Source organism: Microcaecilia unicolor, chromosome 14 (assembly GCF_901765095.1).
Source record: "Microcaecilia unicolor chromosome 14, aMicUni1.1, whole genome shotgun sequence".
NCBI classification, from domain to species: Eukaryota; Metazoa; Chordata; class Amphibia; order Gymnophiona; family Siphonopidae; genus Microcaecilia; species Microcaecilia unicolor.
The window spans coordinates 38,037,689-38,061,483 of record NC_044044.1 but is presented as its reverse complement, the minus strand read 5'-3'; the positions used below and the strand labels follow the sequence as shown (position 1 = coordinate 38,061,483).

General features: G+C 47.0%; 1 protein-coding gene across 5 annotated transcripts in view; it reads right to left on the bottom strand.

Annotated features, from left to right (window-relative positions):
- The window catches only part of ADAM15 (ADAM metallopeptidase domain 15), a 37,842-nt gene that overhangs the window by 11,203 nt on the left and 2,844 nt on the right, over positions 1-23,795 (bottom strand). For all 5 annotated transcript variants that reach the window (XM_030187128.1, XM_030187131.1, XM_030187132.1 and 2 more), the window contains exons 2-15: positions 19,607-19,704; positions 17,721-17,797; positions 16,018-16,096; positions 15,746-15,822; positions 15,467-15,644; positions 14,916-14,981; positions 14,508-14,579; positions 9,817-9,986; positions 9,316-9,400; positions 8,938-9,086; positions 8,583-8,760; positions 8,413-8,505; positions 723-918; positions 168-276 (exon numbers count right to left, since the gene is read on the bottom strand). In XM_030187128.1, coding sequence (XP_030042988.1) covers positions 168-276; positions 723-918; positions 8,413-8,505; positions 8,583-8,760; positions 8,938-9,086; positions 9,316-9,400; positions 9,817-9,986; positions 14,508-14,579; positions 14,916-14,981; positions 15,467-15,644; positions 15,746-15,822; positions 16,018-16,096; positions 17,721-17,797; positions 19,607-19,704 — 1,627 coding nt within the window. The remainder of the gene's footprint in view (positions 1-167; positions 277-722; positions 919-8,412; positions 8,506-8,582; positions 8,761-8,937; positions 9,087-9,315; positions 9,401-9,816; positions 9,987-14,507; positions 14,580-14,915; positions 14,982-15,466; positions 15,645-15,745; positions 15,823-16,017; positions 16,097-17,720; positions 17,798-19,606; positions 19,705-23,795) is intronic.

Sequence of the window (23,795 nt, the reverse complement as noted above, 5' to 3'; positions counted from 1 at the left end):
CAATCATTTTGAATGGATTTGTTTCCACAATAATGGTATAAAAATGTTATAAATAGTCCTCCTTCCCCTACTGTTGGTTACATTCATGAGGTTCCCTCAAGCAGGTGAAGGCCCAGGTCTTCAGGCCTTCACAGTTACTCCCCAGTCCCAGCTGACCTCGGACTCACCGGGCTCTGCAGGGGACATATGTGCCATTCAGGCTCCGTCCACAGTTGCCATATTTATCACCCCTCATGTTCACAAAACGAAAGCAGTCATCAGGAGCCTGAGTTGAGCCTGGAAATCCACATAAAGAGGTGGGAAAAAAAAGAAGCAGGCAGAATGAAAACGAAGACATTCGTGTCCCCGGGAATATGGTGTCGCACAGGAAGGAGGGGTTCACAGGGCCATGCAGGACCCCACACTTTCCTCCTTCTCCTCCTACCTGCTGTTAGCCCCATCACCTGGATCCCTCCATGAGACATCCTAGCTGTGCAGAAACATGCCATTTAACCCCTTCTCTCCTGTCCAACGTTCTCTGAACCAGGACCCCTGCCACCCAAGGCCACCCATCCTAGCCCTCCTCCACTTGCCTTAGCTGTGTGCCTCCCCCCACTGCACCAGGGTCCTCTCTGTAACCCTACTCCCTCCATATCACTCTTTACCCAGGTCTTCTCTTCACAATGCCTCACTCCCTTCCTTCCTTTGGTCCTTTCTCCCTTCCCCGTGCAGTTCCCCTTTACCTGGACCCCAGAGGACCTGACACTGTGAATCATACGTCCTGCAGTCTCCACTGTAGCAGAAGGCTTGGCTGCTCTTGCACGGATGTCCATCCTGGAGGAAGACATTTGGGGGGCAAAAGGAGGAGACCCCATCACAGTACTCGGGTAAATCACATTCACCCAAAGGTTCTCGACACAGCGAACCGGAGCGTTTCAGCTGCACAGCAACAGAAGAGATGGAAGGGGTGTCAGCAGCACACCTAGCACCCCAGGGTACAGATGGAACAGCAACCCTTACTCAAAGACATCCGTAACACACGTGCACAGGGAAGAACAGGGACATTCTTTCACGAAGACAGAGGGAGGAAGGCTGGAAACATCACCCCCACCCCTATCCTTCCAACAATCGAGGAATGTGGTCCCCTAAACCTCCCCCCTGTGAGCCCCCAACTCTTTACACACCAAAGGGCACTGGTACGTGTAAGCATTTAGCACAATGGTTCTCAACCAGTGTGTCAGGACGCACTGGTGTTGCACCAAAAGTTTGAGAACCAGGAAGTCGTGTACTTGAAATCTCTGAATCTGGCCCCTACTTCTGTCATCAGCCCCAAACGAAAATGTTGCAGGTCCAGCTCTCTCTTCCACCTTTGCTTCTGTATTTCTCTTACATCATTGTTCGCAACAATTAGTTGACTATAAGTAAATAAAATAAGTACATAAGCATTGTCATATTGAGACAGACCGAAAGTCTATCAAGCCCAGCATCCTGTTTCCAACGGTGGCCAATCCAGGTCACAAGTGCCTGGCAAGATCCCAAAAAAGTGCAATACATTTTATGCTGCTTATCCCAGAAATAAGCAGTGGATATTCCCAAGTCCATTTTAATAATGGCTTATGGACTTTTCTTTTAGGGAGCTATCCAAACCCTTTATAACCCAGCCAAGCTAGCTGCTTTTACTCCATTCTCTGGCAACGAATTCCAGAGTTTAATTACAGTTGAGTGAAGCAATATTTTCTCCGATTCGTTTTAAATTTACTACTTTGTAGCTTCATCGCATGCCCCCTAGTCCTAGTATTTTTGGAAAGCATGAACAGACGCCTCACATCTACCCGTTCAACTCCACTCATTATTTTATAGACCTCTATCATATCTCCCCTCAGCAGTCTTTTCTCCAAGCTGAAGAGCCCTAGCCGTTTCAGCCTTTCCTCATAGGGAGTATACAATTTTCTTACATTGTGCCTATTTTCAAGGGAGTGCACACATGCAGAGCATGGCTGGAACACTCAGTTACGCACATCCCGGCCATATTTACGGGCCTACACTTACACAAGCTCTAAATGTTAGGCCCACCGATACCGGCTTACACTAGTTTTCTAATACAGAACCTTAACCACCCAGGTTATACAACAGGCTCCTACAACCACCCCGGGGCACCTAATGGAGGCCAGTGTCTGATCAGCCTGTGTCAAAAAGTCATCCTTTAAGCCTCCTCCTGAAGGCCAAATCATTGGAATCTAGCCCAACAGAGATTGGGAGGGAGGCAGATATGGGAAGGCAGAGAAAAAACAGATAAACCTTATGCCGTTTCCAACATTTTAACTGATCCTTTTTGACGCATAATTCCACAAGCAAACTGTTCCATAACTGGGGTCTTTTGTACCAAAAACACACACAACCTAGTCGATTCTTTCCACAGAATTGCAACGGTAGGACAGTCAACAAGCCGTTGAGGAATGACGGGAACGTTGTGCATGGTGCTCATATACCAAAGAGTTGAGATCAGTAAGATACCTTATGTATAACTGTAAAAATCTACATAAACACTCAATATTTCTCAATGTCTAATGGGAAGCCAGAACAGGCCAGAGAGGATCTATTTACCTAGTCTCACTAATCAATCGGGCAGCTGTCTTCTAAGCAAAGGCTTAAAAACAACCCAAGAGCAGGAAAGTGAAGCAACACAAGAAGAGGGTCCCAAGGAGCTGGGTCAAAGTCTTTAAGACAGTCCAAATTCCCAAAGAAATTCAGCAACTCCTACCTGGTGAAATATTCTAAGGATAATAACGTGACCCACCGTAACATTACCCCTACTATTTCCAACTCATCTAAACATTTCAGTAAAATCTGACGCATTACTGTATCAAACGAAATATCTATAAATAAACAACAACAACAACAAGAAAAGATCATTATCCTTTCCTTCCACTCTCGTCAAAAGAAAATCAAGCAAAATGGAGCTCAATGTTTCGAAACCATGTCAGGTCAACTATCCTGCCATACGTCTAGTAATCCCTGCTCTTCCACATAACTGTCTCACTGCAACCTGCCCTATCAACTTCTCCAAAAATAGCAACAGAGAAATAGAACAATAATAGCACAGTCTACCAAAGAAGCCGTATTGTTAAAAAAAAAAAAAAGCAGTACTGGCAAATTCCTCAACTCCTGACTGAAAAAGCTAACTTCCAACTGCTTTCATTTAGTATCAACCAGCACTCCAAAATCCAGCTTGCAATCTTATCCACCCCTCCGTACAGTCACTGCCATAACACAAGATTTAGTAGAGAAGATGGCATTTTTGGATGATCCAAGTGTAAGTGAGAGTGGGATGTTTGACCACGGAAATTCAAATCCTGGAGACAAGAATCTTAAAAAGCTTGTTTATTGATGAAAAGACTCAACACAACTGTTGTGTTTCGGCCGTAAGACCTGCATCAGGAGTCTTCCTCAATAACGTGTCATTTATTGAGTCTCAGACGCCAGGAAGAACAGCTGATATGTGCAGTAGGTAGCACGTGATGTGATGATCTGTTGTAAGGGTCTTTAGAAAGACCTTTGGTGATGAGCTTGCTAGTAGACAAATTGAGTGTCGTAAAAAGCATGCAGGCCTGACGGCCGAAACACAACGGTTGTGTCGAGTCTTTTCATCAATAAACAAGCTTTTTAAGATTCTTGTCTCCAGGATTTGAATTTCCGTGGTCAAACATCCCACTCTCACTTACACTTGTGTTTTCCCGTGGGGAGTTCGAGTTCTCCGCTTGGCTGCGGATTCTTCTGAATTTTTGGATGATCCACCAGCATCATGAGGAATGCATTGACCTAGATATAATATCCAATTTATGAGAAATTCCCCTTCGAGGAACCCATTAAAATTTACAATAAAACTGAGGACAATAGTGTCCCCTGCGATCCTCCCTGAAAGAACATCCTTCATCTTTACTACAAAAGATTTATTTTTTTTTAATGGCATAAAACAGGCCAGTGTGATCTCTACAGTGCTGGAGGGGGAGGGGGCAAAATTCCCTTCATTCAAAACAGCAGTCACAGATCGCCTCTCTTCTGGGCTTCCCTCCCTGTGTCCCGCCCTCGCAGAAACTGGAAGTTACATCAGACGAGGGCGGGACACAGGGAGGGAAGGCCAGAAGAGACGCGATCTGCGACTGCTGTTTTGAATCAAGGGGGCCCGGAGCCATGGAGGCAGGCAGGTGAGACCGCAGACTGCAGCGGCGGGGGGAGCGCCAGGGGGGGCGGAGGCAGGGTGGCCTTGCCCCGGGCCTGGCCTAGTCTCTCGGCGGATCTGGGGGTTAGTGGTGTATATGGTATCGCTACCCCTATAGAAAGGTAATAGATAGTTGGAACAAAAGTTCTATCTGGAGAGTAACGGGGTATTTGGAGAGATTTGGTGCCACTGTCCACAGAGTGGCAATGAAATTTCATGGAGAGCAGACATATTTTTAACGAGCATCACTATACCTACAATACAGACGTTTAAATACTTGAAAGGTATTAATACAGAGTATTTTCCAGAGAAGGCAAAACGGTAAAACTAGAGGAAATGAATTGGGTGGTAGACTTAGGAGTAATGTCAGAAAATTATTTTTCACGGAGAGGGTGGAGTCTGCCTGGAATGACCTCCAGAGGGAGGTGATGGAGGAAAGAAAAACTGTGGCTGAATTCAAAAAGGTGTGGGATGAACACACAAGATTTCTAATTAGAAAAAGAACCCCAAAACTTAAAGGGTTGCATATGTGTTTGCATGGCAAGTGGTGCTTAGATGGCGACTCTGGCTGTATCAACTAAGGCCGGTTCCGGGTTGGCTAGTACAGTCCGAGTCTCTCTTATAGCAATTCTCTTAGGATGGGCTGTAGAGAGCTCGGACGGAAACTCCAGTGGTTTGGAGCGCGAGGGCAGTGCGGGGCAGACTTTTAGGGTCTTTGTCCCACAGATGACAAGACGGATTTGGATAGGTTGAGTGGGCTTTGACGACAACTCCAGTAGTTGAAACATAAAGACAGAGCCGGGCAGACTTCTACGGTCTATGTCCCAGAAACACCAAAGAAAGACCATGATCAAGTATATAATATCACGTTCATTGTTGATTTTAATCTAGAACTGATAATGAATGTGACTGCTGGACAGACTGGATGGACCATTAAAGCTTTTATTTGCTGTAACTTACTATGTTGTTGGGAGGCGGGGATAGGGCTGGCCAGACTTATACGGTCTGTGCCCTGAAGAGGACAGGTACAAATAAAAAAGTAGCACATATGAATTTATCTTCTTGGGCAGACTGGATGGACCGTGCAGGTCTTTTTCTGCCGTCATCTACTACGTTACTCTAAGTCTCTTTGTATATTATCGCTCCATGGTGCGACCGCACCTTGAGTATTGTGTTCAATTCTGGTCGCCGCATCTCAAGAAAGATATAGTAGAATTGGAAAAGGTGCAGCGAAGGGCGACTAAAATGATAGCGTGGATGGGACGACTTCACTATGAAGAAAGACTAAGGAGGCTAGGGCTATTCAGCTTGGAGAAGAGACGGCTGAGGGGAGACATGATAGAGGTATATAAAATAACGAGTGGAGTGGAACAGGTGGATGTGAAGCGTCTGTTCACGCTTTCCAAAAATACTAGGACTAGGGGGCATGCGATGAAACTACAGTGTAGTAAATTTAAAACAAATCGGAGAAAGGTTTTCTTCACCCAACGTGTAATTAAACTCTGGAATTCGTTGCCGGAGAAAGTGGTGAAGGCGGTTAGCTTAGCAGAGTTTAAAAAGGGGTTGGACAGTTTCCTAAAGGACAAGTCCATAAACCGCTACTAAACGGACTTGGAAAAATCCAAAATTCCAGGAATAACATGTATAGAATGTTTGTACGTTTGGGAAGCTTGCCAGGTGCCCTTGGCCTGGATTGGCCGCTGTCGTGGACAGGATGCTGGGCTCGATGGACCCTTGGTCTTTTCCCAGTGTGGCATTACTTATGTACTTATGTATTATTTATCGTTTATTAGGCTCTTAATAATATCACCTTTCACAACAAATCAAAGTGGTGTACGACATGGGAAATGAAATTAGAAGACCATTTATAACAGGAAAGCCTAACATGGGGGAGGGTTACAGAAAGAAGGATGGAGCAGTGGGGGGAGTGAAACAAAGAAAAAGATAGAGGAAACTGTACTGTCCACTAAACCTTTGGCTAATGAGACACCCTGGAAAGCCCGAGAAAACAGGCAAAACTTTAATAAAGATCTAAATTCTTTTATGGGAAACTTTTGATCTTAGGGGCAGAGGCAAAGCATTTGACGGAAAGGGGGCTGCGCAAAAGAAAGAGGAGCGTTTCGTTACCTCAAGATGAAAGCAAAACACAGGCGGGATTGCAAGACCATGTCCAGAGGATGAACGGAAGGCTCGAGCTGGGGTGTAAAGAGAGGAAGGATGGGGTCAGTGTGTGAAGAACCTTATGTGCTAAGGTCAGTATTTTCAACTGAATCCTGTAACTGAAAGGCAGCCAATCGTGCTGTATAAAGAGCGAAGCAACGTGACCACACGGTCGTGAATGTGTCGGAAGCTCATTGGTCCATCCATGAGCACAAGGAAAACCAATTTCATAGTATGATTTCCCTAAAATCCTGCTCGACACAAATCAAATCCTCCAGAATCATCCAAGAATGCCACGTAATCTGCAGGCACAAATTGCAGCCCCCTGGGGGGTGGGGGGCAGGGGAGATGCCAGTTTTGAGAAGGGGGTTTATCAGCAGGTAAAAAAAAAACAGTTGTTTACTTGCACAGAATCCTTTTTAAAATTTCCCTAAAATATTTCTTACTTCAGACTCTAATGAACTATCACTACAGAAGGTTTCAAGATGCTGGAAAAGGGTTCGGGCCTCCCCCCTCTTTTCCGAGATGCAGAGAGATTTTTCAGAAAAGCCACAATAACGGAGTCACTGGCCAAACGGTGGTTTACCATGCAGTAGAATTAAAGGCTGCAGCCAGACAGCAACTGGGGACGGAGGGGGGGGGGGGGGGGGGCAGAGAAAGGACTTCTCTGCATGGCGTCAAGGATCAGGGGACCAGCTGCAGGGAAGATGTGGCAGTCAATCCACACCCAGAGACCTTGGGCCAGGCAAGTGCAGGAGTTCCCTCCCCTCACAAGATGGATTTCCAGATATGATAAAGGGGTGGTTAACGCATTAACGAGCCACTCCAGAGCATTTTACTCCATGCTGGTTTTGACTGGGAGTTTCCGTGAGGCATAACGGGTACAGCAGGAGCGAAGACTGGGGGTGCCTGTTGTGAAAGCCAGGTCTCTTACTGAGCAAGTGACCCATCACACACACGGTGCTCACTGCAGGCTCCTGAAAGGCATTTCTCGGAGGGCTGGGTTATTTTGTACAGCAAGAGATCTCACCCAGGGTCCTGCTGGCTTACAATACGCTCTATTAACATTAGGCATCGACTCAAAAGTCTTGCCAAGGTTCTTTCCTACTGACCTGGCTTGGCCACTGTTGGAAGCAGGATACTGGGCTAGATGGACCATTGGTCTGACCCAGGGCCAGATGCACAAAATCTAACGAGCCCACAACTTGCGTTTTAAACTGGTTCCAGCCAGTTTAAAACGCAAGTAGTTTACCCGGGGCATGCACTAAGGGCATTTTCCCTGCCACGGTAGCAGGCAACGAAAACGGAATGCAAATTATTCAAAAGCTATTATAATGAGCTGCACTACCGTTTTTCCGATTCCCTTACCGTAGGAACCCTAACGGGAGGTCTGCACCTCTCGTTAGGGCTCCTGTGAGGGAATCGGAAAGGAAACGGCCCCCCAAAAAAGGTAAAAAAGAAAAAAAAAGCAGGGAGCGCATGTGAGGGGCATCCTTTAAGGACGTACTCTCCCTGCACTTGTGAGAGACATCTTTTTTTTCGCAGTTTTTTGCTCTGCCGGCGCTCGTGTTTTTTTCCCCCTTCTATTTAGTCTTCGCCGTGCCACTTACCCCTCCACAGCGAAATTTTTCTATTTTCCTGGTTGCCGGAGAATCGGGACGTCCCTTTAGATTAGGCTCCTCTTCCTGGTGTCTTCAGCCAATCAGAGCGCGTTTCGCTGACAACAGCCAGCTAAGCCCGCTTTGATTGGCTGAAGAGACCAGGAAGAGGAGCCTAATCTAAAGGGACGTCCCGATTCTCCAACTCAGGTACCGAAGGAATAGAGAATGCAAGTGAGCTACAACGAGTAGGCTCATTTGCATTCCCTATCGTTGATGCATTCCCGTTCCCTACCGATTTGCTATGGAATCCGTAGGTAACGGGAATTACCGACGTCTTTAGTGCATCTTGCTCCCAGTATGGCTACTCTTATGTTCTTATCAGAACCCTGCCAACCTTTCTCCTGGTGACTTGCTTTGCTCTCCTGCAAACGGCTGGAGAGGGCCAAGTCCTACCTGGCAGTTCTCACAGCAGATACCATCGGAGGAACACTTGGCTCCAGGGACCAGCTTACAGGTGGTGGCATTGCAGCAGGGGTCCTTACACACCTGCAGAGAGAAGGAGAAGTGAGAAGAGGGATGGGAGAGACCCTGACAGCCAAACGTCCTGCAGGCACAGCAATTACCTCTGCCAGCCCGCAGTCGCACTCCTCCCCCACCTCCACAAAGAGGTTGCCACAGCGCTGGGCTCCAAAGATGCGCTGGGCTTCCGGCACGTTGAAGAGGCACATGCCCCCACCCTGGCGCAAGCTGGTCTCCAAATCAGACCGGCTGCAGCTGCTGAAACCCAAGCCAGGCAAGAACCTGCCAAAAAGAGGAAGCTTGCGTCAGCAGGACAGAAGAATTATTGAAATCCCACCGCCACAGCTCCCGACTGCGTTACTGAAATCTCAGGGTACAGTCCTTTTCTACCCGCTGCCCCAGGAAGACCACATGACCCTCCGAACCCCTTCTTCTCACCAGGCTGTATCTGAAGCTTACCCTGTGGCTGGCTCCATGATGCAGCTCTTCACCTGAAGAAGATTGGAGCAGTTACACTTCCTGTCCGTAGTGTCATGGTTCATGCCTAGGTTGTGTCCCAGCTCATGTGCCATAGTAGATGCCACACCCAGGGTGCTGACAGAGTGGTCCTGGAAAGACAGCGAATAGAGAGCAGGGTAGAGAATATGAAGATGTCGCCAGAATCGGGGGAATAAGAGAGGAGAAGCAGAATGCGGATGGCTCACAAGAAAGCTGGGAGAACATGCACAGACCATCAGAAGACAAAAAAAGGAGAGGAACAACATGGCAGAGAGAGGGGACTGTGGGGAACAGGGGAGAAGCGCCACATGGAAAGGCGCTGGCCAGGTCAATACTCACCACATTCACTCCTCCAGAGCGCTCAGGGGAACACATGGAAGTCTGGGAGGCCATACCAACTGCGGAGCCTTCAAACTGACCCCCTCTGTGCAAGAAACACGAGGAAGTGAGGCAAGAAAGACACTTCTAGTTTAGACATCATGGCCCTGATAAGCAGGGAGGGACAGGAAGAGGTCCAGGAAGGATAAGAGATGGAGCAGTGGTGCAGGGCAAAAGCTGGTCATGAGGTGCACATTACAGACAAGTCCACGACTTCCCTTCGCAACACACTGAGGCGTGTCTCAGGATCGGGGGAAAAACTCACATCCACTCAATTTATGGGATATCACGTCGCCTGGGGTGGGCTGAGCCAGCAATAGAGTTCCTGCTTCCCACACAGCAATCAGGCATCTAGGCCACTCTCGGCATGAAAGCGATTCATCTTAGCCCAATCCTCAGGAAACCCTAATGATCCCAACCAATATCCCCAGTTATACTAACACAAGCCTCCTCCCCACTTACATCACCAGCTGGGCATTGTCATGTTTGATCCGCGGCAGCAGTTTGGTCTCCCGCCACGCCAAGAAGCGGTTCAGTGTGACCGAAGGGTTCTGGTCCACAGTGATCTGGTCCATCTCATTCCAGATCTCCACAGCCACAACAGCCACACGCACATTCAGTGGACGATAAAACTGTGGAGAAGAAATGGTCAGGAATATGTGACCAGTGAGAAGAAGAGAGGGTGGGGAACAGTGTGATGAAGGGGGTATGATCCACATCTCAAAGAACCCCAGGGTTCCTACCACCTTCCTCCTTCCCATCTGTTCTTGGCCAATAGGTGCAAAAGATTTACAGCAGCCGTAATAAATGCAAATGACTAAGAAAGCAAAGGCAACAGGACAGAACCTCTTACACAGATCAAAGCAGGCTGAACTTAACTCACCCCAACATCAGACTGACAAATACCAATCCCATTCCGCCAAGCCTCTCAGAAAGGATGGTACCGCTAACAGTACTTATTTCTACAGTGCAGAAGATGTACACAGCACTGTACACTTAACGTGTAAGAGAGAGACCCTGCTTGACAATCTATTCGAGGAAGATAAAGGAAATAAGGAATTAAGGGAATTGTGGGAATGATTAAAACAGACACAGGTACTGAACAGGTGACTAGAGGGTTAAGAGTTAAAAGCAGACTCAAAATGGTGGGCTTTTACCCTAGATTTGGGTAACAAAAGGAAGCAAGGGAATTCAGAGCCACCCCCAGGAAAAAAAAAAAACATAACAACAGTGGGGAAAGTAATGTCAAAATAGAAAACCATCTAAACTCAACTTAACACATGGAAAGCAATGAGAACAAATGTTCATAGCCTAAGTAAAAGGGACATCTTGCATATTGTTGCTATTACAGAGATATGGTTCATGTAAACCCTGGAGGAAAGGAGAAACAGGGGTGATATGATACAGACGTTCAAATATTTGAAAGGTATTAATCCGCAAACGAACCTTTTCCGGAGATGGGAAGGCGGTAGAACGAGAGGACATGAAATGAGATTGAAGGGGGGCAGACTCAAGAAAAATGTTAGGAATTATTTTTTCATGGAGAGAGTGGTGGATGCTTGGAATGCCCTCCCGCGGGAGGTGGTGGAGATGAAAACGGTAACGGAATTCAAACATGCGTGGGATAAACATAAAGGAATCCTGTTCAGAAGAAATGGATCCTCAGGAGCTTAGCTGAGATTGGATAACAGAGCCTGTAGTGGGAGGCGGGCTGATGGTTGGAAGGCGGGGATAGTGCTGGGCAGACTTATACGGTCTGTGCCAGAGCCGGTGGTGGGAGGCAGGGATAGTGCTGTGCAGACTTATACGGTCTGTGCCAGAGTCGGTGGTTGGGAGGCGGGGCTGGTGGTTGGGAGGCGGGGATAGTGCTGTGCAGACTTGTACGGTCTGTGCCCTGAAGAGCATAGGTACAGGTCAAAATAGGGTATACACAAAAAGTAGCACACATGAGTTGTCTTGTTGGGCAGACTGGATGGACCGTGCAGGTCTTTTTTCTGCCGTCATCTACTATGTATGTTATATTCCTATGAATGAGATGTCACCATTCAGTGCTAGATTCTTTTTAGGTGAAGGAATGGTGCTGTATGTGGAAAATAATGTCACAGCTGCTGAAATGCGGGCAACCTGGGGAAAGGAAGAGGCTACATGGATCATCCTGGAAAGAGAAGACAAAACCTATACCTACACAGGTGTTATCTACAGATCCTTCACAAAAGCTGGACAAAGATCTGATCGAAGATATCCACGAGCTTGGTATGAAAGGGGGATGCGCTGCTGCTGGGACATTTCAACTTGCCCTGATGATGTGGATTGGAACGTCTTGTTGGCAGAATCAGAAAGAAGTGAGAGATTGTGGATGCCTGTCCAAGAACTTTGCTCAGACTGAACCCACCCAAGAGCAAAGGCGGAGTGCGGACACACAAAGCTCAAGGTAACTGGATTTCAGACATGCTGATTTTGGTTAAATAAGGGAATACCCGAAGAAGGAGCTGAAGGCATGGGTAGACATAGGTGAAGTGGAAGCACAGTGGTCCAAGCTGAAAGCTGCTATAAACATGGCAACCGATCTTTACACAAGAAAAGTAAACAAAAACAAGAGAAACAGGAAGCCTATATGGTTCTCCAAAGAAGTAGCTGAAAAAATAAGGCCAAAGAAATACAGAAGAACGCAACAAGAGGATCGCGGAAGAGATTACCAGATTAAACGCAAAGAAGCAAAGAGGAAAATACGGCAAGCAAAGTGCAGACAGAAGAAAAATTGGCTAAAGATATAAAGGGAGGTGACAAGACCTTTTTCAGATATATTGGAGAAAGGAGAAAAGATAGGAATGGAATTGTAAGACTGAAAGATGCTGAGAATAGCCATGTGGAGAGTGATGAGGATAGAGCGAATGTGCTAAACAAATCCTGGAGAAGGAGAGTGGTCAGCTGCTGAGGGTATATTTGGGAATGGAGTGGATATTACACTCGTCACGGGAAGAAAGAGTTTATAAACAAATTGAAAATCTGAAAGAGGACAAATCTATGGGGCTGGATGGGATACATCCCAGCATATTGAGAGAACTCAGACAAATCCTGGCAAGACCTCTTAAAGATTTATTTAATACATCTTTAGAGACAGGAGAGGTTCCGTGGGTTGCAGAGGAACGGATGTGGTTCCTCTTCACAAAAGCAGGGACAGGGAACTGTGGGAAACTACAGGCCCGTAAGCCTCGCGTCAGTGGTAGGAAAAAATAATGGGAGTCACTGTTGAAGGAAAAGACAGTTAAGTTTCTAGAATGCAATGCAACATGGCTTTTACCAAGGAAAATCCTGCCAAATAAATCTGATTGATTTCTTTGACTGGGTGACCAAAGAACTGGATAAAGAACATGCACTAGATATAATCTACTTGAATTTCAGCAAAGCCTTTGATACAGTTCCTCACAGAAGACTCATGAATAAACTAAGAGGATTGAGCTTAGGATCCAAAGCAGTGAAGTGGATTGGAAACTGGTTGACCAGAGTACGGTGGCAAATAGAATCTGTTCGGAGGAAAGGAAGGAGAGTAGTGGAGTGCCTCGGGGGTCGGTACTGGGTCTGATTCTGTTTAATATATTTGTGAAAAACATGGTTGAAGGGTTAGAAGGAAAATTTGCCTTTTTGTTGATGACATGAAGATAGCCAATAGAGTGGATACTCCAAAGGGAGTACAAACCATGAGAAGAGATCTCCAAAAATTACAAGAATAAAATTTAATGCAAAGGAGATGTACGAGATAGGAGACAAGAGATTGAGAAGTACAGCTCAGGAGAGGGACCTTGGGGTAACGGTATCCAAGGATCTCAAGGTGATGAAACAATGCGACAAGGTGGTGGCCATGGCCAGAAGGATTCTAGACTGCATAGAAAGGGATATAACCAGCAGACGAAAGGAGGTGTTGATGCCCCTTCAGAAATGGAAGAAGATCCACCAAAGCATACACTAAAAGTGCGATGGGAGAGATGAGAAGAAAATCAAGAAAGAGCGAAGCACTGAAATACAAGTGAGGATAGCGTATCAAGGAATAGGGGGATGACCAACAGTGTCAAAAGCAGCAGACAGGTCAAGAAGGATGAGGATTGAGTAAAGGCCCTTGGACCGTATTCTTCAATTCTACTCCCAGCCTCTCACAGTCCCTTTAATACTAGAACCTTCTCTTAAATGTTCATTTTTTTCTTCAAAAGAGAACGTTAATTGATGCATTGTAGGTATTACAAAACCACCTGCCGTTAACTGCTTAATGGAATAGTCTCTTGTAGCCACAGCTATCTGCTTTGTGTGATTTCCTAAAGAAGTTTTCCATTCTCCTTTATCTGGAACTAGACCCTCGATTTCCCCCATTTCCTCTACAATTCTTTACAGCCTTTTGTGATTTGATCTGCACAGGTTGAGTGAGAGTTACCTTAGACAGCCAGGCTTGGGATTGCCGTCCCAAGCTGAGAGGGGAGAAGGAGCCGGACAATACAGAGAAGAGTAAGGAAAGTGATGACAGAGATGAAGACAAGATGCACTCAGAGAAAATGGAGATGACTGGATGAAAGGAAGAAAAGCTGAAGAGCAGAGGAAAGCTGAATGGTCTGAGATAAGAAGATAAGAATAGCCAGACTGGTGAGACCAATGGTTCATCTAGCCCAGTATCCAGTCCAGGTCACAAGTACCTGACAGAATCCCAGAGTGTAGGAAGATTTCATGCTACCTGCCCCCAGGGATAACCAATAGCTTTTTCTCATGTCTATATTAAAAACAAATTATGGACTTTTCTTCCAGATAGGAGCTAAGACTGAGGAGAGTTGGCATCAGGAAGCAAAGGGAAAATACAAAGCTATGCAGATGGTTTGATAAGGCTCACACTGCAAAATGCATGCTGGGTAGCAGGAGGGGGTGGGGTGGGGTGGACCTGGAAGGCATCTTGGAGGACACTGGGAGGAATATGCAGGTGTCAAAAACCTCAGATGCCCCTTCTAGAAAGATGATCGACAGCTTCCACATGCATGTAACATAATGGCTGGCTCAACAGCTGAGCATAACAAAAAAAAAAAAAACAGCAGGAAGCCAAACGCCAGGGTCCCCGGGACTTCCTGCAGGCCTGAACCTTGTCACTGCACCAGCCAAATCCACAGGCATCCACTTACCACGTCCACTTGATTGGCGATTTCCAGCATCCGTATCTGCAAGCGTTTGGTGTCCCCATGATAATATTCATACTGCCAAAGAGGGGAGAAGCAGAGTCACACCACAGGGCACGAGGGCCACCGCCTCATATGTGAAATGTGTATGTTGTATGCTGCCATCACCAACTACACAGACCCCCATCATCCAATAACATGCAGTATACACACAGCACAGAAGATAAGAGCCAAATGGTCCTTCCAGTCGGCCTGTCCCAAGCTTTCAGCAATAACACGCAATACATACACAGATCAACACATCACACATACAGAGAATACAACATGCATGTCAGCAGTGCACAGTACATATGTAAAGCGGTGTCATACAACAACTTGCAGGAACATGATGTGGGTGTTCCACCCTCTTCTCACCTCTTTCTTATCAGTAACTATCACCAGTTCAATATACTTCACCTCGCTCATTAGATCCCTCTTCCCCTACAAGACAAGAGACAAAGGGGGCTAAGTGAAAATACGACAGCCGGACATGCCTCCACCCTTCCTCCCCTCCCCAACAAATAGACACCGTAGAATTTCTTATAGAGACCAAGGCCACAAGCCAGATGCTTCAGGGGCCGCTAACCCCCCCAGTTCACAGGAGTACACACAGATGATTTCTTAGCAATCTTGAGCATGTAAGGACACTACAGGAAATCACCAGCTGAGATAGAAACCAATGGCTTACTAGCACTTTTGTGCATGGTACTTGCTAGAAGACTTCCTTGGTTTCCCAGATCAGTTCTCAAGCTCCAGAACTTGAAAAGGAATTGAGAGATATTCAGCTGGAAGAGGTGGAGGAGATGGGACCTAGGAGTAACCCTCACAAGCAATTTCTAATACCATCCATCAGGACTTGGCAGGTGACACTGAGCTGCATCGTCTCTCATTATAAGGATCCAGGCCATGCTAACTCCCTTCCCTACCCTGTGCAGATGAGGCCGCTCTTCCCCTGAAGGCATCCACTGGGACGGGTGGGCCATGCCACACTTCACGTCTGGAAAGGGTATATCCTGGATCTTGAAGAACAAATGCCTCGGGTCACCAGGTCCGCTTACAGGTTGAACATCATAGCTTCTGTCTCCAGACACAGCAAGGTGCCCCCTGGAATGAAGAAGAAGAAGAAGATGAGGAGCCTGAGGAGCCACCGAGGAGGGGAGGAACCCTAGGGTCCTGCTCCTGAAGTTTCCTATCTCATACTGCACCTGAGTCCACAGCACACGCTTACACTGATCCAAGAGCCTGGATAGCCCTTCACATGGCCACGATAATAGCAGTTCACCTACAACAGAAAATGAGAGGGTGCGGTCAAGGGGAAATCTCCCACTGCGCGGCCGAGAGGACACCCACGCTGAAGTTAGCACTATCGGTATGAGCATGCATCTGACAACGTTGTCTGAGGCTTCATTAACTAGGTGCCACCTGTCTGTGTCAATAAAAGGGTGAGAACCAAGGATCCCGCAGGAATAGCCTTTACCTGTTCTGTGCCATCTTCTGTCACCTGTGTTCCATTGGGCAGGTAAAACACCAGAGTGTGAGCACCACTCAGCAGCACCCTGGAAGGAGAAAAGAACATGAAACAGAAGATGGCCATCAACCTCTCTCAGTTAGACTGGCAGCACTAAGTAACCACCCTGCTCTCTCCTACCACCAGCAAGACAACGTTCCCCCTCTCAGCCCAGGGACATGTGGAGGTGTTTCTGAAGCCTAGTGAAGAAGGTCCATTGAGCAGTCATCTAGTGCTTACAGTAGCAGGAAGAGAACTGCTTCTCCCAGTGTCACACCTCATGTCCTAGTCTACACCTTGAGAATGTAAGTCCTCAGGAGACAAGAAAATTAGAATCAAAGATAATCCAAACATGCAAACTCAAGGTGGGAGACAGGACCACATGTCAGACACCTACCCACTGATCTCCAGCCCAGATCAGCAAGAACGCACTCACTCCCCGTGCCTGTGGGGGTTCAGTACCAAAACTCCAACTGCAGGACAGAAATTTACACTCTTCGCTGGGTGATGGGGTTCTCGACTAGTTAATCCGAGCCCCTTATCGTAATTTAAATGCATCTTATATTGGGGAGAGGGGGGTGGTTTAATTAATGTCTTTCTCAGTAGTTGAATGTGACTTAGGAATTTTCCTGTCCCCGGAGTGCTTACAATTTAAAATCTGAACCCGAGGCAATGGAGGCTAAAGGACTTGCCCAAGATCACAGAGCACAGCAATGGGACTTGAACCCGGACTGTTCCAGCCATTAGGCTAGAACTCCACTTCAACAGAGTAGCATGGATGCACCCACCATTTAAAAGGGTCTGTGCAATATTTAGTGCACTGAATGCACCCAATGGTGAAGGTATCAGGATCACAGCTTGCACGGCTGCCCCCCTCCCCCCATCACTGAGACCCTCGGTACCACAACCTGCATACCTACCCCCTCCTTCCTGTCACAAAAGCCCCAGATTATCACAGGCTGCGAAGCTGACCCCTAGGTATCCACATCCTGTAGGGTTGCCCCTTCTACCACATCACAAAGGACCTTCTAGTATCACAACCTGCAAGGCTGCCCCCTCCCCTGGGTATCCCAGCCTGCAGAGCTGGCCTCTCCCCTCTATCGTCAAGACTCTGGGTCCCATATCCCCCAGTCTCTAAGATCCCTTGGTATCTCAGAATTAAGAATCTTTTCCTCTCTGTATCATCTGGAAAAATGTTCCTCTGCTTTGAACCTAGAGCTCCACAGCCCCTCCCAAAATACTTCTTGGCCTTCTGTTTCCAGATTTAACTTGTCATGGGCTCTGGTCCAGATCCATGGAAGCTGTGATCTGGCAGCTTAATATACACAATACCACTGGACAACCCATCTGAGAATTCCTCCCCCTATCTGCTTCCTGTCCCACCTCATGGTGGCAAACATTCAGGGAAAACGCATGAGGAAACACTCAGTGAGTGAGCACAAACTCTCCCAGGTCTCCCAATAAACCCACCTTAGCCATTCTGTGCTCCAATCCCAGTGTTTCACTGCCCAGTGCACCCCAAAGACCTCCAAACTGTTCCCATTCCCTTATCTGAAAGGCCCAGCTCCCCTTTACTCCTCAGCTAGGCTTGTACCCCCCCCCCCTCCAAATCTCGTCCTCTCCACCCCACATGCACAGCGAACCCCACTAACTCTGATCTATCCCGCACTTACTCATTTTGCTGGAGCTCCAAGAACAGTCGACCTCCCTCTGTCTCCAGGAGCACCTGAAGGTGGCTGGGGGGTCCCTCCTGTAGATAAAATGATTGTCAAATCAGAGGAGACAGCTAGAGTGCCACCGGCCAGGCCGTGCCCAACCCCCACTGTCTATTCACAAGGACTACAAGCCTAATGAGAACCTGCCTCTCTCTTTCTCATCTGCCACACAGTAAGGGCACATGGGACAGCCAGGCAGGTTCCTCAGGGCTCTGGAGGGTGTGTTAAGCAAAACACCGCACTGCTTGACCCCTCTGCCTACGAGACAGAAAAAGCAGAAGAGGGAGGGTGACTTTTGGCAGGAAAGGCCGGAAGCCCAGGGTTTGGATTCAGGATGTGCCCCAGTGCTAAAACTAACAACCAGTTTCCTCTGGAGGCGTTGGCTCACGATGTCAGGTTCTGCTTCTCCAAGCTTTGCTTTATCAGGAGCGCACTCTCGCTTCTTCTGTGGGGCTCCCCTCCACACAGCCCCTTTCCACTGCCCTCCAACACCTCCATGGTGAGCCCCCAAACCCAGACCTTTAACCAGATCCATGCTTACACCCCTCTGATGTTCCCTGCATCTGGCCCAGGCTTTTTCACTTGCTTTCAAAACATACAAGGAAGAGGAGTCGGGGGTCCACTCCATCAGCACACGTTGGTGGGCCCGAGGTGTTCCAGACTCCCAGCAATAGCTGACAGGAGGCAGCTGTAAAATTAATAGGTCTTCTCTGCTACAAGAGCAGCCTTTGGGCAACGCTCTCCACAAGAGAAACCCCGCACTCATTCTTGGCTTCCCGACTGTGGAAGTAAAGATCACAGTCCTGAGGGAAGCAGAACAGGAATTAAACACAGCTGTATAGAAGACACCGGACAGTGACCTCAGCAGCAACAGTGTGATCAGAAGTGAGCGAGATCCCACGCTCTGCCCAGGAGGCATGAAAATGTGAGAGAAAAACCTGATATGCCTGCCGCTGGCTCCCTGCTGAGTATCAGAGGGGACTGGGGGGGGGGGGGGGGAGAATGAGAGGCTAATCGGTGATGCTTTCCTGAAAAAAAGCTGATGCTTGCAGTGATGAAAGTGAGTCTTACTACTGATCCCATTCCCCTATCTGCTACTTGCATGGTTGGTCTGCTTTTACATCCATCTTGTCTGTTATTAATTTATGGATGATGATTTGCCAGAAACCAAATAAAATTGAACTGGACAGTTTTGCTGTCTACCAGACAAGACTCTGCACCGTTACAGAGTAAACCTCACATTGTGCCCTTATATCTAGAGCAGGAGGTGGGGGTGGTTTCAGCTGTCCCTTCCCAGACTCTTCCCTCTCCTAAAAACCGAACTCCTGCTGAACTCCAGGGACTGAACAATGGTGGGTAGAGAAGGGGTCTTAAATGCAGCAGCACGAGAGCTCTGTGTACTCTGGCTGGACGCCAACCAGCTTGCCTCGTGGGGATCCGGCTGTTTCTGCTGCTGAAGGAAGAGACGCGCCCTGGTTAAGTAATCGTGTAGCAGGGCCTTCCTTCCAGCCCTGAGCCAAAGGATATGCCTCAGTCATTCCTACTGCAGTTGAGGGGTGTGGGCCTGAGGGGGAGAGAGGAATCCAGGGCAGGTCCTATCCGGCCAAGGGGTGGAGGGCCCAGTCAGTGAGATGTCAGAACAGAAAAAAGCACCCACCCACCAACACCTTGTCAAATAACAGATTTAAACAGGGTAGAGGGGGAAGATCAGAGGGCTGGTATAAAATATGAGCAGGGAAGGAAGCTGAGCACAAAGAAATGCCTCTTCCTAAGAACAAGGGTCACCCCCAGCTTCAGACACCCCACACCCTCACACAGGGGAAAAAGGACAACCTCGGTCTCACCTTCAGGGCCTCCTCAAGGCTGAGGCTTCCATGCTCCCCCACTACATAGACGAGCACTTCCTGGGATTTAGTCGGCTGGTCCCTTTTGGGACCTCCATCTGCAAAACAAAGGAAAGACATTATCAAAAGATGGAGGGAAGGGGGTAAGATTCACATGCCAGCAATCCTGCATAACACCTCTTTCCCATGTTCACTAAGGAGCCCCCTGAGTGTATGAGAATAAGAGAGGCCTTCCACCCCCATCTCTGATGATAACCCCAAAGTGCCTCTAAACAAGCCTCTGTCAGGCAACATATGAATGTCACAAAGAGTCAACCACAGCTGAACTGGTGAGAGACCCTGAGTGAACCACTGCCTGTAGGATAAAACTTCAAAAGCTCAGGTGTAGCGAGATCCAAAGAAGGTCCGAAACTACAGTGGGAACTGGAGAAACCCCCATCATTCCAGGGTCCCCGCCACAGATGGGAGACGTTGGAAAAGTGTGGTGATGAAGTCCACCACTGGTCTGGAAAACCATAGGAACAGCCAGGCAGAAGAGACTGTAGCAGCTTGTGCTAGAAAACAAGGCCTCAGGCTTGAAATGCGAAAACTGACAAAATTCTGAACACATTCAGGCTCAGTGGAAGGGACGTGGGTCCGAGTGCTGGAGATTCCTACAGGCTGGATGGAGGGGACATGGGCCCAAGCGCCAGATATTCCTTCAGGTCGACAGAGGGAACATTGGCTCGAGCACTTTAAGGCTGAGGGGACGTAGGCCCAAGTGCTGGAGATTCCTACAGGCTGAGGGGACGTAGGCCCAAGTGCTGGAGATTCCTACAAGCTGAGGGGACGTAGGCCCAAGTGCTGGAGATTCCTACAGGCTGAGGGGACGTAGGCCCAAGTGCTGGAGATTCCTACAGGCTGAGGGGACGTAGGCCCGAGTGCTGGAGAGTCCTACAGGCTGAGGGGACGTAGGCCCGAGTGCTGGAGATTTAGTTGGGACAGATTGTTTTGCAGCCATTCTGTAATAGTGCAGTTGAAAAGCAAAAGGTGCCAACTTGTCCCAACGCTTGGGTGTGAGAAACACATTAAGGAGTTTGCTCACTGGGCACCTGTGTTCTAAAGCAGAAACCCATCTCCGCATTTCTGATGGTAGACAAAGGTCTAGGTGAGCCTTATTTACTGCACTAACTCTACATTGCTGATGCACTTTCCAGAACTGGGCTCCTCTTGTCAAGTTGGTGCAGAGTCTGAAGAACTGGGAGCGTCCCAATTACACCTACTTACACACCTAGAGTGGTTTAAGAGGCAGCCAGGGAAGCTCAGCCCTCAGCTCTTACTCCTCCATGCAGGACTGGTCTGCTGAGACATGTGCAATCCCTGTGCATTAGCCTGGCTCTTCTCCCAAGCCTTTAATACATAGGGTGACTCGTTCTGCACCCGGACTAGCTTGCAACACATACTAGAACTTAGATCAGTTCCTTACATCTTGTTTAACTGTACAAAGAACGTGCCTTGAGTTTAGCCACCCATTTATTTATCCAAACTGACTCTGTACCACTACTACTTAACATTTCTAGAGTGCTACTAGGGTTACGCAGCGCTGTACAGATGAACATAAATTGACATAAAGGACAGTCCCTGCTCCAAGGAGCTTACAATCTAAATCTTGTCCTCTTGGCAGAGTTTAAAAGGAGGTTAGACGGTTTCCTAAAGGACAAGTCCATAAACCGCTACTAAATGGACTTGGGAAAAATCCACACTTCCAGGAATAACATGTATAGAATGTTTGTACGTTTGGGAAGCTTGCCAGGTGCCCTTGGCCTGGATTGGCCGCTGTCGTGGACAGGATGCTGGGTTCAGTGGACCCTTGGAGGCATATTTTCAAAGCACTTAGCCTCCCAAAGTGCTTTGAAAATATGCCTCCATGTCTTTTCCCAGTGAGGCATTACTTATGTACTTATGTATCTATATATCTGCATTTGGCCCCTCAGCTGTATGGTAAGTTGTATTGTAGAAAAGTATTATCATATCTTATGTTCTGCTTATCAGATGTTTCATTAGTATTATGTTGACATCATATTACATCCCTGTTGATGAATTTCAGTGCTGTTAAATGTGTATATTTTGATCCTGTTATTATTAGGTTTCATTGTACATTTTACTATTGTTATGCTATCAACAAAATTGTAAGTTTTACGTTAAACCGTAGCTGCTGTACACCACCTTGAGTGACTCTTCATAAAGGCGGTTAATAAATCCCAATAAATAAATACGGTCTGGAGAATACAAACCTCTGCAGTGAGGAACAGCAGTGGCAACAGAGAACTCAGGAGATGTTAATATGTGATAAGATAACATAACACACCAGGCTGGTGTGAGCCCATGAGTATTACATTGGGCAGAAGTGAAGTGAGGAGGAGGAAAATGGTTAAAAAGAAGCTGAAAGGGTCAGCCACAAAGCTTAGGTCTTTAAATCAGACATGGCCATTGTTTAAAGATATCATTGTGGAAGCCCAGACCAGACGTATTTCATGTATTCACAAAAGTGGGGGAAAAAAAAGAGAAAACGACAGCCAGCGTGGCTAAAAGGTGAAATGAAAGAGGGTATTAAGAGACAAAACAGCATCCTTCAAAGAATGGAAAAAGGATCCAAATGAAGAAAATAAGAAGCAACATAAGTAGTATCAAGCTACATGCCAAGCACTGATAAAGAAGGCTAAAAGAGAACATGAAAGAGACAAAAACTCATAGTAACGCCTTTTTCGAGTACAACAGAAGCAGAAAGCTTGTGAGGGAATCCGTGGGACTGTTAGATCATGAAGGAGGAAAAGGGGTGCTCAGGGAGGACAAGGCCATAGCGGAGAGACTGAATGAATTCTTTGCTTCAGTCTTTACGAAAGAAGGTGTAAGAGATCTACCCTGTATCGGAAATGGTGTTCAAAGGTGAAGATGCAGAAGAACTGAAAGAAGTCTCAGTGTACCTGGAAGACCTACTGAGACAAATTGACAAGTTAGATAGTGATAAATCACCTGGACCAGATGGCATACACCCCAGGGTACTGAAAAAACTCACACATCAAATTACTGATCTGTTGTAAGTCGTTAAAATTGTCCTTAGTACCTGAAGACTGGAGGGTGGCCAAGTTAACGTTGATTTTTTTTTTTTTTTAAAGGGCTCTAGGGTGATCAAGGAAATTACAGACTGGTAAGCCTGACTTCAGTGCTGGGGAAAATAGTGGAAAACTATTATAAAGAATAGGATTATGGAACAGTTAGACAAACGTGGTCGAATTGGACAGAAAAGTCTACCAATTTGCTTCATTTCTTTGAAGGCATAAACAAACATGTGGATAAAGGTGAGCCAGTTGATGTACTGTACCTAGATTTTCAAAAAGCTTTTGACAAAGTTCCTTATGAGAGACTCCTGAGAAAATTAAAAAGTCATAGGAGGCAATGTCCTTCTGTGGATTAGGAATTGGTTATTGGACAGAAAACAGAGGATAGGGTTAAATGGCCATTTCTCTCAATGGATGAGGGTGAATAGTGGAGTACCCCAGCGATCTATACCAGGACCAGTGCTATTTAACATATTTATAAATAATCTGGAAAAATTGAACGACAAGTGAGGTGATTAAATTTGCAGATGACACAAAACTATTCAAAGTTGTCAAAACACATGCGGATTGTGAAAAATTGAATGAAGACCTTGAGAAGCTGGAAGGCTGGGCACCCAAATGGCAGATGAAATTTAATGTAGACAAATGGAAAGTGATGCACTTTGGGAAGAATAATCGGAACCATAGTTATGCTAGGGTCCAGCACTCAAGAAAAAGATCTCGGTATCATTGTAGACAATATGCTGAAATGTTTTGCTCAGTGTGCAGCGGCAGCCAAAAAACAAAAAAAGCCGCTAAGAATTATTAGGAAAGGGATGGAAAATAAGACCAAGACTATAATGCTTCCGTATCGCTCCATGGTGTGACCTCACCTTGAGTATTGTGTTCAGTTCTGGTTGCCGTATCTCATAAAAGATATAGCGGAATTAGAACAAGTTCAAAGAACAGCGACCAAAATGATAAAGGGGGATGGAACTCCTCCCATATGAGGTTAGGGCTTTTCAGCTTGGAAAAGAGGTGGCTGAGGGGAGATATTATTGCGGTCTACAAAATTCTGAGTGGTGTAGAACGGGTAGAAGTGAATCGATTTT